We start from the raw sequence: 15,997 nt of genomic DNA on the forward strand, positions 1-15,997 counted from the left end.
ACTTTTACAACTGAGAATTTATTTAATTGGGTACACATAATGCGGCGGCATCCATTGCTCTTCGTTTAGGTGACATAACTTTATAAAAATATAGTTTAAAAAATAAAAATTAAATAATTAATAATATAAACCCTTTAACAAAAAAAAATACCGGATGACTAAGAAATTGGAAAAGTTAACAACAACGAAAACTAACAGAAGAACTGGTGAACATTTTAAGTATACCTAGGCTACTGCATAAATTAGTCATACATCATAACATAAAGACTTTCATTTTTTTTTTTGTCACAGAAAGACTTTCATTAATCTACGAAAATAGGTGTCAGTGGTCCATTCTCTGCGTTTCATCAAAGCACCGGTAATGATAAATCATAAATCTACTATACTCATCGTATACGCTTAGTATTATATTATCCGTTTGATTTCCATTCCATAAGGATTCTTCAGAAAGTGCTTAAAATGTTGTTAGAAGTAGCTTAAAATCTAGCAATCGATTAGTTGGATAGCGCCGCTTAGATTAAAAATAGTGCGTAATTAGTATATGCAAGAAACATATGCTTTATATTATTGCAAGCTGACCAATACTTATATAGTTATATTTCTTTTTGTAACGCACACAAATTATCCTTTAGGCATGACTTCATAATTATTCATTGTATTATCAATTTATCATTCACAAACATGAAAATTTGTGTGCCAATCATTATAGATTTTAGGATGGGGAAAACCGGAAAAGTAATCAAACCCGAAATCCGCGTCTGACCAAAAATACCGAACCGATTTATAAACATAACTGAACGGATCCTGTTAGGCGATATTTTGTTTATCACATATATTCAAATTCCACCCAAACGAATACATGAAAGCCTCTATGAACATAATCCAAAAATCTCGAACCAGTTTTTTTATTAAAAAAAAACAAAAACCGGAAAAAATAAAATATCCGGAAAAATTCAAACTCGAAAATGAAAGAACATTAAATCTGTTAATTAAACCCGACCTGATTTTTAAAATTTTCCAAATAGGACTTAAACTTAGGCGGTCGAAAACTCAAAACCCTCATGAATCTGAATCAACCCAACCCTTATAAATATAATCACAGAAAATTCAGTACCGTCTATTTCTTTTTCTTGCATGCATGCAAAATATAGTATTAAGTATTCCAATAACGTCTGAATACGATTTTATAATAATGTTTCATAAGTATTTGTTTTGTATCATAATATGTATTTTCGTACGTTAATATCATAATATGTATGTTATACAATTATACCTGTATATAAAAGCTACTTAATACAGCTTTAACAGTTTCCACAAGTTATATACAGGTATAAGTATAACCTATGCTACTATATATATATGTGTAAGTACCAAACCCTTCATCTTTCACATTTACACTTCTTCTTTCTCTCAAAAATGATGTTCGCCAAACCCTTAATCTTTCTCATGATCTTCACAAGTTGCTTGGCTTTGGCTGTTGATGAATTTCCTTCATGGATCGAGAAGAATTTCCTCCAAACTTCCAAGGTAAAAAAAATGATCTTATTCTACATTTGATAAACCCCTGCATGTGTGATGTGTTAATGAATTGAGTTTCTTCTGCTCGTTTTGATATGAGATTTGACCATTTTACAAAAAAAAAAAACTTGGAAGTCATTAAGAATTTTTTATAGAGAGTCTAGGCCCATTATAAAGAACCGAAGAATATGTTTATAAAGAACCGACGAATATGTTTATTGTATGATCACATAAAAATTCCTTCCAAAGCAAACTGTTTCTCGCCATATCTGTCTCTCTTGTCTTTGTTTCAATGTCTTCTCCTTTGCTTCTTGATAATCTCTGAAAACTAGGAACTCTGTGTTTTTATGAGCTTGAAGACAAAGCAAAGAAAATCAGAGCAGTGTGACAGTTTTGGTAATTAATTAACTAAAAAGGGTAAAGACTTGTTTATTAGTTGTACATCGCTTTCTCAGTGACTTCATAAAACTATTAAATTCTATAACATTTTCGTATATTAAAATTTAAACTTATTTCTTATTCAATTTTTCATTAAAAAACTGTAATTGAAGTTACTAAATGTTAAGTTCATGAAACATTAATAGGCAAAACTTAAAGTAGCTGTCAAAGCTGAGGTCACTAACTAGTTCACGGTATACTTGAGGTACGAGTTTATATTACACTAAGCTCATTGTATAAGCACTAGTAGAACACAAAAATGATTTAAGTTTGTTGTATAAGCGCTTGTTGTTGCACTCACAGAGGTAACAAGTTGTTGATGTTTCCTGTTTTGGCTAAGCCTCTTTTGTGGAGAGTCGAGCTGCAATATGCCTCTTTTCAACCAGATAATCTTGTTCCTTAAGACAGTTGGTCTTGTATCTCTGATGAGATTTATAAACCCATTAGTGTTACAGTAGTACATCAGGAGAGTCATTAAGGGTTATTGTTATGAGATACTGCCATAACCTGTTTCATTGGATTTGATCTTGCAGGGGAGATTTTATTATCAATATAATCATCATGCATAGTAAAAATGATGTGGTAGTATGTTTTGAAATTTTTCTCGACGGATAAATCTTCAATTTTGGTTGTTCTGCTTCTATTGACTTTAACTAGCTGATCAAACTTGTTATTGTTTTGAAATACTGCCATAACCTGTTCCATTTTATTTGATCATGCATGATAAACTTATGTGGTAATATGTTTTGAAATTTTGTCAATAGTAGATTTGTGTTGAAGTCTGATAACAGATGCTTCTATTGACTTTGACTAGCTGATCAAACTTATAATTGTTTCTTTGTGAAACTATTCTGTAGGTACTCAAGATGAACGCCAACCTTGTCGTGGCAAAAGATGGTTCTGGTGACTATGTGACCGTAAAGGAGGCGGTTGGAGCTGCTCCGGAGAATAGCCCCACGCGACTTATCATCTACATCAAACAAGGGGTTTACTCGGAGATTGTTGAGATTGGGAGTTCAAAAACAAACATCACCTTTGTTGGAGATGGCCAGGATTCGACCATACTCACTGGGAGCCTTAACAAGAAAGACGGTGTTAAAACATTCTTCTCTGCCACAGTTGGTATTGTTCCTTTTCCCTGTCCTTTTTTAGCCAAACCATTCTTCATACGCAATTTTTGATTTTTGTTTGGATTTTTGTTTTGCAGCCGTTAATGGAGACGGATTTGTGGCTCAAGATCTCTGCTTTCAGAACACTGCGGGGCCCTCAAAGTCTCAGGCCGTAGCACTACGTGTGAGTGCTGAAAGAGCCGTCATATATCGCTGCCGCATCGACGGTTATCAAGACACTCTCTACGCTAACAAGGGAACACAGTTCTACCGCGACACCTACATCACCGGAACAGTTGACTTTATATTCGGGCATGCATCGGCTGTGTTTCAGTACTGTCAAATAGTGGCACGAAAGCCTAATCCAGGACAGAGCAATATGGTGACGGCTCAGAACAGCGACAACCCAAGCGAAAACTCAGCATTTACACTACAGCAGTGCAACATAACCGCAAGTGCGGATCTTTCTCCTGTCAAGTCAAAAGTGAAGACATATCTTGGTCGTCCTTGGGGTATTATGTCAACAGTAGTCGTGATGGAGTCATTTATCGATGATCATATCGACCCTGCCGGTTGGTATCCATGGGACATCGGCAAAGAACCTTCACCGTCTATATACTATGGGGAGTTTGGTAATTATGGCCCTGGAGCAAACACAAGTGAACGTGTGACATGGAAAGGATTTAGGGCAATACAAGATCCAAAGGAAGCTGAACGGTTTACAGTTGGTCAACTGATACATGGGGAGTTGTGGCTGAATACTACTGGAGTTCCGTATGAAACCGGTCTCTGATTACTTTATATAGGTATAAGGATATATGCTTATAATATGCTTACTTTAATTGTTTACAGCATATGCTTACTTGTGGCTGAATTCTACTGGAGTTGTGGTTATTCGTACTTTAATTGATGACTTATTAGGTTATTATTTAAATATAAATGACTTGGTGGTTGATATATAACAGCATATCATCGTTCGTGTTGTTTGTTTGATCGAGTACATGTTTGTCAAAGCATAACTAATGTTGTGGTAAGAAAACTTGGACTCGAGCCATATAAATACTTAGTTGTAAAGTAATCTGTAAACAGAATGTGACCAACCAATGTTGTCAAAGCATAACTAATGTTGTGGTAAGAAAACTTGGACACAAGCCATAGAAATAGTATACTTAGTTGGAAACTGAAGAAACCAAATGCCTATCAGAGATTCAGAGAAAAAGGAGAAAATCAGAGATGTATCTTTAGTACAGGTACAATAACTAAGTGAGAATCATTTCCTTACAAATGTGTCTTACAAGAACATAATGAAACGTAACTATAAGTGGAAGTAACAAATATCACACATCTTGAAATGAAGCAAAGGATGAGAACACATCAAAGATAAATTAGCAAAGGATGAGATCACATCTTGGTCTAAATATGCTAGAGAGAAATGATGGCCTTAGCCAATTAAACAAAAAATAATACATTCTCACGTGAAACTCCTTGACATGTATCTAAAGTGACTCAATCAACCTTGCAGGCAGGTCAAATTCGGAGTTTGCTACAAACGACGCCGTCCAAGCAACAGATTCATCTTCAATATTAATTCTAACACTAGATTTTGACCCGTGCAACCGCACGGGTGTTTGTTTTCACTTTTCTATACATAAATTATTGTTTTAGAACATAAGTGGTATATATTTTTAATGTTAATTATATACTTAAATATTTATATAACTATTTCAAATACAATAATTTTATAATTTACATGTTATAATTAATTAATTATTTAAACCTTATGTATTTGCCACTTCTTATTATATATTTATCTTATTGTATTTGCATTTAGTTATTAAGGAAATTAATATATTCATGAGAAAATATATTTAAAAAATATTTTGTATTTAATTTATGTTAAATTCTGACCCGTATTTCAAAACTGGAGTTCTTTTTACCAATATTTTTATGCTTATTCATTTTAGATAATTTATTATTGTATATATAAAAGTGTAAGATATATTAATTTTTAGAGATGTATTATATAGTTTGTTAATTTTAAACCGTTCTATCATCATATTATATTTTAAATAAATAGTTTATATTTATGAAAATAAAATTTATAAATTTATCAATTGAATATAATTTTATCATATTTATTTTAGTATAATAATTATATTTTAACATGATCATGACTATAAAAGTAGATAAAATAGGATATAATTTATTTATTTTAATTTCTAAACGGTAACTTAAAATACATTAGTTATTGTTTAAATATTACACAGATTTATTAGAATTTTTAAAATATAATATATAAATATATATTATATTTAAAATGAAAATATATTATGATTAAAGTAGTTACAAAGATTTTATATTATTAACTTTAAAGAAATACATGTTAATTTTTATACATTTATTATATAGTTTGATAATGTTAACCCATCTTACCAACATATTAGATTTTATTTTTGAACATAAATATTTTATAATTACGAAAATAAAATATATAAATATATAAATTTAATACAATTTTATTATATTTAGCTCAATATAATAATTTTAATTTAATATGATTGATTATGATTATATAATAACTAAAATATTATAGATTTTTTTTTATTTTTCATTTTATATAACTGAATATATTAATGTATAATAATATTTTAAACTAATTTCGAAATTAGTGAAAGTATTTAAATATAATTTCAAAAATGAAGATCTTGTAAAAATCTTTTTAAACAGATTTGTTAGAATTTTAAAATAAATATATTTATATTTAAAATGAAAAGATATCAAAAGATACTATGATTAAAATATTTTAAAAATTATATTTATTATTAGTCTAAATTAAAATATAGTATGAATTTCTATGAATAGGTCCATTAGGTCCATTTTTTAAAAAAATCACACATAAATCAAGGTTGTGACTTCTGTTTTAATATATAAGATTTAAATGATGGTCCAAATAAAGATATCACTCATCAAAAAATCATGATTTTTATTTTATTAGAAAACAAATTTGAAAAAAAAATAAAATTAAAATAAATATTTATTTCTAAAAAAATATTAAAAAATTATTAGTAAATGTATTTGTGAAATTAATTAATTTCATTTTATTTAAATTTTCGTTTATAAACCAAAACTATATTTAATTTTAATTTCTAATTATATTTTATGATAATTTAAATGAAAACTAACTAATTTTTGAAAGTAAATTTAAAAAGATTTTAAGAAGATTTTAAAAAGATTTTGTTAGAACATTTTAAATATATTCATTTGTATTTCAAATAAAAAGATAAAGATATTAAAATATATAATAATAAACTTATGTAAAATATGATATTTTCTAGGAATGGTCCAAACTAAAAAAATCACACATGAAAAGAAGTCATGACTTCTATTTTAATATATAAGATTAGAGAACAAGCAATAGAGAGAGAGGGCATTATTTATTCAACAGCGGTGGCGGGTGAGGATACAGTAATTAAGACTGACCCAAACCGGTGGTTTGAACATTGAATTTGCTAATTCGAATTTTCCGATTTGGAGCGGTACTTTTTTAAGTGTACGCAAAAAAAAGGGAAAACAATAATTTAACCACAAGTTTTGGAAGAATTTTGTGTGATACTTTCCAACTTTGTGAGTGTTCCAAAGAAATAACTTTCTAAATTTGTGTTATTTTTATTTCCCTTACCATTAATCTAAATCTGCAAATTTCACAAGTTTCACATAATTTTTCTATTTAATTATGGCACATTATCTATTAGCATCTACGGCAAAAAGGAAACAAAATCTGTGAATATGTACATATTTAATTCATGAGACAAAAAATGGAAACTTTTAAGTCGGTCGACCTTATATAAATCCTCATAAGTTGTCCCGCTTTTTTCTTGACCCTATCAAAAAATAAGTTAGAAGAAGAAAGATGGTTGCATACATCAAAAATAACTTCTTTTTAGTTTTTATGATTGTTTTACTTTTTGTTGTTCCATCATATGCAAGACTTAGTATGATGGTTACAAAAGGTGAGATCGAGTCCATATGCAATAAAAAGTATGTCGATTCTACACTCTGTTTTGAGGTTCTAAAACCAAACCCTACGATTGCAAAGTTGGATTTTACTGGTCTCGCCAACTTTTTGATCAATTATACGTCTCGAAACGTTTCGGATGTATTGAAGGAAGTAAAGTTGTATGAAGGCAACACGACGGATTTGCAGACAATCAAACTATGTGAAGAGATGTATGACCTTTCTCTTTTTTGGGATGATCATGCTCTGAAAGATTTGGCAGCCAAGGATTACGACGGCGTAAACAGTAACGTCGGAGGTACATTGGAAAATATGGTTACGTGCAATGAGGAATTGTCAACAATGAAGCCGGTGCCACAATCCTTGATCGCAAAGAATAATGTTATAAAAAATCTATCTGGTATTGTTTTAACTATTCTCGAATGTTTCATAAGAAAAGGTAGTAGATTATGTAGTCATTAGCCTAACTAATTTGTTTGGTCTTTTTCTACAAGTCTTTTCATTCAAATTGTTTTTCTTAGCTTGTTATGCTTTAATCATTATTTATTTATTATTTATATTAATAAAATAGTTTTAAGTGACAATTCCATTTTTTTAATATTTAAATCAGCATTAATATCAATGACGGTCAAAATCAAAACCAAACCGGTGATTTGAACATCTCCCTCCCATCATCGAACCCACCAAAAGATTCAACTCATTTTTTTAGCTAAATCGAAAGCAGCCGTGGCGGGTGAGGATATAGTAATTAAGACCGACCCAAACCGGTGGTTTGAACATTGAATTGGCTAATTCGAATTTTCCGAATTGGACCGGGTCTTTTTTTAAGTTTACGCAAAAAAGGGGAAAGCAAACTTAATTTAACCACAAGTGTACGAAGAATTTTGCGTGATACTTTCCAAATTTGTGTTATTTTTATTTCCCTTAACATTAATGTAAATCTGCAAATTTTCAAAAGTTTCACATTATCTAGTAGCATCTACCGCAACAAAGGAAAGAAAATCTGTGAATATATATATTTAATTCGTTTCACCAAAAAATGGAAATTTTTAAGTCGGTCGACCTTATATAAATCCTCATAAGTTGTCCCACTTTATTCTTGACCCTATAAAAAAAAGGTTAAAAGAAGAAAGATGGTTGCATACATCAAAAGTAACGTTTTTTTGGTTTTTATGATTGTTTTGCATCTTATTGTTTCATCATATGCAAGACTTGGTATGATGGTTACAGAAGGTGAGATCGAGTCCATATGCAATAAAAAAGATGTCGATTCTACACTCTGTTTTGAGGTTCTAAAACCAAACCCTACGATTGCAAAGTTGGATTTTACTGGTCTCGCCAACTTTATGATCAATTATACGTCTCGAAACGTTTCGGATGTATTGAAGGAAATAAAGTTGTATGAAGGCAACACGACGGATTTACAGACAATCAAATTATGCGAAGAGATGTATAACCTTTCTCTTATTTGGGATGATCATGCTCTGAAAGCTTTGGGAGCCAAGGATTACGACAGCGTAAACTTTAATGTCGGAGGTACATTGGGCAACATGATTACGTGCAATGAGGAATTATCAACAATGGAGCCAGTACCACAATCCTTGATCGCAAAGAATACTGTTATAAAAAATCTGTCTAATATTGTTTTAACGATTCTGGAATGTTTCATAAGAAAGGGAAGCATCTATTGTAGTCATTAGCCCAACTAATGAAGTTGTTTGGTTTTTAAGTTTTTTTTTCATTCAAGTTGTTTTTCTTAGCTTGTTATGCTTTAATCTTTATTTATCTACTAGGTTAAGAATATTATATATAAATTATTTTCAAGTATTATATATTTTTTACATATTATGAAATAATAAATTTATATTGAATAATTAAAAATTTAGTAACTATTACGTATATAATTAAATTGGTACAAATACTTAAATAGATTTTATTAATCCAACCAAACATTTTTTTCTATTTTATATGGCATAAAATTAAGTTGAAATGATAGTAACATAGATATATAGTATTTTTTTAATATTGACATCTGTTAAAAAATATTTAATACTCATATTATTTTGATCATTTGTATTTATTTATAAAAAAAAATTAAATCAATGATAACAGTAAAAAAATTTTGGGATTTGTTTAATAGTTTTAGTAACTTATAATTTTGAAAACATTCAATGCAAAGTTTAAAATCTAAATATTAAGTTGTCAATAATTGTTCAAAATGTTTATCAAAAAAATTAAAAAAAAATTCGAAATTAAAATACTTATGTATTTTATATGGTATATAATTTATTTTTTAAAACTATTAATATACATATATATAATATTTATTAAACGAGACTTCCTACTTATGTAATTTCGTAATCATTTGTATCTTCTTATAACATAAATTTTAAATCATGGATCACAAAAATTTCTACGTGAGATTTTTAATAACTTTAGTCATTAATATTCGTTTTTAAAAATTTAAAATATAACATATACGAAAAAAAAACTAAATTTTTATTATATAGTAAATGTAGTTGTTTAATTTATTTTAATAAGTTAAAGTTTTTAAAAAATGATAGAGAATATACTAATTTTTATCAAATCTTTATTATTCAAAATCATTAATTGTCATATATAAGGAAACAATGAAGAACATTAATGATTAATTTATGGTTAGTTTAATAAAAAGCTTATTATATATTTATATAGACCAACATATTTTTCTAAGGATTCTAAGAATGATTGTGGGGATGACATGTGTCTACAAAAATATGTTGTAATGCTTCTCTTTTAATATATAGGGGATATACGAAAAAATCCAAATTTTTAGTATATAGTTAATGTAGTTGTTTAATTTATTTTAATAAGTTAAAGTTTTTAAAAATGATAGAGAATATACTATTTTTATCAAATCTTTATTATTCAAAATCATTAATTGTCATATATATTTTAGCCACATTAGGTAATTTTGTAATTTTTATTTAAGGAAACAATGAAGAACATTTATGATTAATTTATGGTTAGTTTAATAAAAAACTTATTATATATTTATATGGACCAATATATTTTTCTAAGGATTCTAAGAATAGTTGTGGTGATAACATGTGGGTACAAAAATATGTTATAATGCTTCTCTTTTAATATATAGGGGATACTATTATTTATTAAGTGATTTTGCTGATTTGTCGCATTCGCCATGATTTTAGCTAATTTTGTTTATTTGTCGCATTCTTAGTAGTTGTTAGATTAAATCATCAATTTATTAATTTAGATAATATAAACATTTCAATTTCTAATTAATTTATTAATTTAAATAATAAAATATTTTGAAATTTCTAATTGGAATTATGGTTATAATTATTTTAAACAAGTTAGGACCAATTCTTATTTTCACATGATGTAAGATGTTTTAAACTCTATAGTTTCATTTTTTTCATTCATTCCAAGTTGTTTCGATTATAGTTTTTGACATCTATATTTATGTACTTTTGATATTTGTTTCTTAGTTGGAGTTCTATGTTTTTTTTTTCGAGTTTGAAATACTAGGAGAAAATCGGTTTTGTTACATGGAGTTTTGGAATTATGAATTAGGTATTCTGAATTTTTTTCAATAGTTATTTCATGTGTATGTTTTATTGTTGTTTAAGCTGTAAGAAAAATATGCTTTGATATTAAGTTTAGAGAGTTGCCTATGTATTCATGTTATGAGCATGCGTTTTATGGTTTAGTTTCTAAAACGGCTAAAAGTAGATATATTTTTAATGAATAATTAGATTTATCATTATGTTTTTTTTTGTCATAAGCATAAACAGACTCATACAGACTATGTGAACCAAACTGGGAGATGTCGATCCATGTGAACGACGAAAGACGGCTGCTTCCTGACACTACGTACTAGGCTATCTGCCTTTGTATTTTGCATTCTTTGCACATGGACAATCTCTGATCGGGAAAAACTTTCTTTCAAGACTTTAACATCATCTAAATAACTTGCAAAAGCTGGCCATTCGTCTAGTTCAGAAACCATCTTCACCAATTGAGAATAATTCGTTGCAAATGTAACATGAAATTGACGTAAGTTCCTCATGCATTCTATTGTCCAAAGTAATGCTTCCATCTCCGCATGTAGAGGAGAAAGACTAGTCCGAACATTCCTTGCCCCCATCAACCCCTCAAAACCTTCTAAAGTACTAAACCACCCATGCCCGGAGAAACCGCTATCCTCTTTCCAGGAACCATCAGTGAAGCACCATCTTCCTTGGATTAACGGTAATGCCGAAACCTCTGCATGTGGCCCTGCCGAAAAGATTTATCATTATGTAATTAACCATAAATCAACTTTAATAATAAAACTATCATTATCTATTGTTTCTTTAATTATTAAAATTAAACTTATGAAATATTAAGATAAGTCAATGTATATATTGATCCATTAAACCAATAAAATATTATCATTATCTCAATTTTGTTTTTTTAAGTTTTCTTCTAAATTATCATTGAACTTTCGTTTTTATTTATTTTGTTCTTACTTGGATTGTGTGTGTTTCAGTTTTTTTTTTCTTTTTGGTAATTTTACATGTTTCTGGTTCCAAAATACAAAGTAGATTAGGAGAGATCAAAAGTTCACATTCTTACTTTACTTTATTGTGTGAAGTATTTGATATGTAATTATGCTTTTACGGTCTCATAGTTTTATAGCTTTTTTTGTGTTAAGGAGACGTAGATCGAAATAAAAATTGAAAAAACTAAAATGATTAAGAATGTAAAGAATAAGTTATCGTGATGTTTAAATCATATTACATATATTAATAATTATTAGTAAAACGTTTATGTCCGTGCGGGCAAAATATCTAATTTATATTAATAAAAGAGTTTAAATGACAATTCCACATTTTTTAATATTTAAATCAGCATTGATATCAGTCCAAGGAAAACAAAAAGAACGTTCATCAAAAGCAGCTGAGGGTATAGTAATTAAGACTGACCCAAACCGGTGGTTTGAAAATTGTCTCATCATATGCAAGATTTAGCATGATGGTTACAGAAGGTGAGATCGAGTCCATATGCAACAGAAAAAATGTCGATTCTACACTCTGTTTTGAGGTTTTAAAACAAAATCCAAAGTTGTCGATTCTACACTCTGATCAACTATACGTCTCGAAACGTTTCTGATACGTTGAAGCAATTAAAGTTGTATGAATCCAACACGACGGATTGGCAGACGATCAAATTATGCAAAGAGATGTATGAAAGATCTCTTTATCGTGATGACGTTGCTCTAAAAGCTTTGGCAGCCAAGGATTATGACACCGTAAACATTAATGCCGGAGTTGCGCTCGGACAATATGATTACGTGCAATGGGGAATTGTCAACATTGAAGCCAGTACCACAATACTTGATCACAAAGAATACTGTCATAGAAAATCTGTCAACATTGTTTTAAGGGCTCTTGAATGTTTCATAAGAAAAGAAAGTAGATTATGAAGTCATTAGCCTAATTAATGATATTTGTTTGGTCTTTTTAATTTTTTTTTTATCATTCATGTTTTTTTTCTTAGGGGGAGTTAGTGGGAGAGCAACTTTTAAAAACTTGAAGAATTTAAAAAGATTCTATTGTTATTGGTTTAGTGATTCTTGAAGTCTTAATCAAATCTTTTGTTACTGATGTGATGATTTTATAATTCTCATTAAATCCTTAGTTATTGGTATAATGATTTTGTAATTCATTGTAAAAACTTTTGTTATTCAAAAAGTTGAGTATTTTTAGATTTCACAATTCTATTATACTTTTGTGTTATTGAAACAATGATTCTTTACATTTTAACTCATCAATCACTACTTTCAAAATACTAGAGTTATAGATGGTATTCTCAAAATTTGAATGATAAAAATTAAAAAAAATTGTCCAATAAAAAATACAGATCTATTATACCAATAAAAAGGCATAAATATATAATAAAAAATAGATTGAATGGTGGCATTATAGCACATCTGACATGTATTTGAAAAAGTAATACCGTAGAAATTGATATAAAATAACAAAATCCATATTTTCATATATATATGTAATGTCTTTCTAAAAGTTAATACCATAAAAATTATAAATAACAAACACCAGATTTACATATATATAACATGTCTTTCAAAGATTGAATACCATGGAAATTGATATATTTATATATATTTAACGTTCAATATATTTTCAACACATCATTCACATATTATATGAAAATTTTCTAAAAGAATATTCTTATATAATTATTTTACATAAACAACAACAAAAATTAATGTAATTATGAATCCATGACAATCTATGAAAGTTGTATGGATTCTATAAATATGGATGCACTTGTTTGTTAAAATTCATGAAAACTTTCCAATTCTTCAAAACTCTATAAACTTTTCAAATCCATAAACTCTTATAAATCAACCTCCCAATAACAACACTTATGCTTTAATCATTATATATATACATATATATATATATATATTAATGAGTTTAAGTGCAACTCCACATTTTTAAATATTTAAATCGGTATAAATATCAATCGAGGGAAAACAAAAAGAACGTTCTCACTTGGTTATCCCCTAGACTATATTTGAGAAGTGATTTGTATATTTGTTATCACTACATTAACTTTCACAAAAAAATGATGACGTGGCTTAAAAAAATATGACATGACATAAATCTAATTGTGATATGTAAAATTTACTATATTTAGATTTATGTTTTTGGTAAGATTTCTTAAATATAATAATGATGATTTTCTATATACGGATTTATATTTTTGGAAAAGTTTCATAATACAGTAATAACTATTAAATTTTATATCAAAAATATTTTTTCTAAGTAAATATTCATTTTGGTAAGATTTTCTGATACCTAATAACTTTTTTATATTTATTAAAATAATATGTTTTTATATATAAATAATAATTACGAATATTAAAATTTTACATCAATATATGAATCATATTTTTATTATTAAAATAAGTGTAGTTTAAAATATATTTTATCAACGTATATAAGTTAATATGTTTTTATATATAAATAATAATTACGAATATTAAAATATTACATCAATATATGAATCATATTTTTATTATTAAAATAAGTATAGTTTAAAATATATTTTATCAATGTATATAAGTTATATTTATTTAATGTATATATTATTAGAAATAATTTATATATTTACAAATAGACATATTTAAAAATGGTAATTAAATAAAGAATAATATAATAAAGTAACTTTATAAATTTCAATTATTTTATCAAAAGTTAAGTAATGCAAAGTTAAAGGGTCAAAGTAAACTTGAATAAATCAAACTAAAAACAATTACATTATGGTTTTATTTTTTAAACTAATAAAAAATAAAATATAAAAATAGAAAATTTTATTTATATATAACATTTTTAAATATTTTATATCTGTGCATGGCGCAGGAAAACTCTTAGTTATTGTAAAATTCTAAGGCAGCAGAGAATCTCGATGGCTTCAAAAACAAAAATCAGTATTAATTCGACTCATTTAATTATGACCCACCTAAACCGGTGGTTTGAACATTGAATCGGCAAATTCTAATTTCCCAATTTGGACCGGATCGTTTTTTAAGTACGCAAAAAATAATAATAATTTAACCACAAGTTTATGAAGAATTTTGGGTGGTACTTTCCAATTTTGTGAGTGTTCCAAAGACACAACTTTCTAAATTTGTGTTATTTTTATTTCCTTTACCATTACTGTAAATCTGCAAATTTTCACAAGTTTCACATAATTTTGCTATTTAATTATGGCACATTATCTATTAGCACCTACGGCAACAAAGGAAAGAAAATCAAAGAAAATCTGTGAATACCTTATATAAATGCTCATAAGTTGTCCAACTTTTTTTCGACCCAAACAAAAAATTAGCCAGAAGAAGAAAAATGGTTGCATACATCAAAAATAATTTTTTTTTGGTTTTTATGATTGTTTTACTTCTTGTTGTTTCATCATATGCAAGACTTAGTATGATGGTTACAAAAGGTGAGATCGAGTCCATTTGCAATAAAAAAGATGTCGATTCTACACTCTGTTTTGAGGTTCTAAAACCAAACCCTACAATTGCAAAGTTGGATTTTACTGGTCTCGCCAACTTTATGATCAATTATACGTCTCGAAACATTTCGGATGTATTGAAGGAAATAAAGTTGTATGAAAGCAACACGACGGATTTGCAGACAATCAAACTATGCGAAGAGTTGTATGACCTTTCTCTTTTTTCGGATGATCATGCTCTGAAAGCTTTGGCAGCCAAGAATTACGACAGCGTAAACTTTAAAGTCGGAGGTACATTGGAAAACATCGTTACGTGCAATGAGGAATTGTCAACAATGAAGCCGGTGCCACAATCCTTGATCGCAAAGAATAATGTTATAAAAAATCTATCTGGTATTGTTTTAACTATTCTCGAATGTTTCATAAGAAAAGGTAGTAGATTATGTAGTCATTAGCCTAACTAATGATATTGTTTGGTGTTTGAAGTTTTTTTTCATTCAAATTGTTTTTCTTAGCTTGTTATGCTTTAATCTTTATTTATTTATTTATATTAATAAAAGAGTTTAAATGACAATTCCACATTTCGAGGGAAAACATCACTTGTTTTTTTGGGTTGAAATGTGAACATTATTAATCAACAAAAGAAAAAAATACTTGCAATATAAAGCATACATCTGCTAAGGAGCAGAGCAGCACAAGATAGTGAAAACTGTAATTTAAAAAACAGAGCAGAACAGAAACTCAAAGTCAAGGCCTGCAGAGAATCTCGATGGCTTCACAAAAAAAAAAGAGGAGCTTATCTCAGGGGTTGGAGTCTTGACTGCACATTTGAGACCGGGTTGACCAGCCGTGCATTTCTTGGCTTCCGTGAAGAACATGTTTGAAGCGG

At 28.2% G+C, this 15,997-nt stretch overlaps 3 protein-coding genes across 3 annotated transcripts; all 3 read left to right on the top strand.

The window, feature by feature from the left end:
* The first annotated feature begins 1,359 nt into the window (after window positions 1–1,359).
* Window positions 1,360–4,392, top strand: LOC103864496 (probable pectinesterase 56). The gene is made up of 3 exons (XM_009142252.2): window positions 1,360–1,527; window positions 2,814–3,078; window positions 3,164–4,392. Exons 1-3 carry the CDS (start codon window positions 1,360–1,362, stop codon window positions 3,856–3,858), a joined length of 1,128 nt encoding a protein of 375 aa, XP_009140500.2. The 3' UTR covers window positions 3,859–4,392.
* A 1,884-nt stretch (window positions 4,393–6,276) lies between these two features.
* LOC117132973 lies at window positions 6,277–9,063 on the top strand. The gene has a single exon (XM_033288698.1). The coding sequence runs from the start codon at window positions 6,976–6,978 to the stop codon at window positions 7,540–7,542; it is 567 nt and encodes a 188-aa protein (XP_033144589.1). The 5' UTR covers window positions 6,277–6,975; the 3' UTR covers window positions 7,543–9,063.
* Window positions 9,064–9,931: 868 nt separating this feature from the next.
* Window positions 9,932–15,832, top strand: LOC117132971. The gene has a single exon (XM_033288691.1). It carries the CDS (start codon window positions 14,997–14,999, stop codon window positions 15,561–15,563), a length of 567 nt encoding a protein of 188 aa, XP_033144582.1. The 5' UTR covers window positions 9,932–14,996; the 3' UTR covers window positions 15,564–15,832.
* The last annotated feature ends 165 nt before the right edge of the window (window positions 15,833–15,997 follow it).

Source organism: Brassica rapa, chromosome A01 (assembly GCF_000309985.2).
Source record: "Brassica rapa cultivar Chiifu-401-42 chromosome A01, CAAS_Brap_v3.01, whole genome shotgun sequence".
Classification (NCBI taxonomy): domain Eukaryota; kingdom Viridiplantae; phylum Streptophyta; class Magnoliopsida; order Brassicales; family Brassicaceae; genus Brassica; species Brassica rapa.

Excerpts from the sequence above, each read along its gene's own strand:
- LOC117132973 (XM_033288698.1), top strand. The coding sequence starts at position 6,976 with ATGGTTGCATACATCAAAAATAACTTCTTTTTAGTTTTTATGATTGTT.
- LOC103864496 (XM_009142252.2), top strand. The coding sequence starts at position 1,360 with ATGTGTAAGTACCAAACCCTTCATCTTTCACATTTACACTTCTTCTTT. Across the intron at positions 1,528-2,813 it reads ATTTCCTCCAAACTTCCAAG|GTACTCAAGATGAACGCCAA; the intron begins GTAAAAAAAATG and ends ACTATTCTGTAG. Across the intron at positions 3,079-3,163 it reads ATTCTTCTCTGCCACAGTTG|CCGTTAATGGAGACGGATTT; the intron begins GTATTGTTCCTT and ends TTTGTTTTGCAG.
- LOC117132971 (XM_033288691.1), top strand. The coding sequence starts at position 14,997 with ATGGTTGCATACATCAAAAATAATTTTTTTTTGGTTTTTATGATTGTT.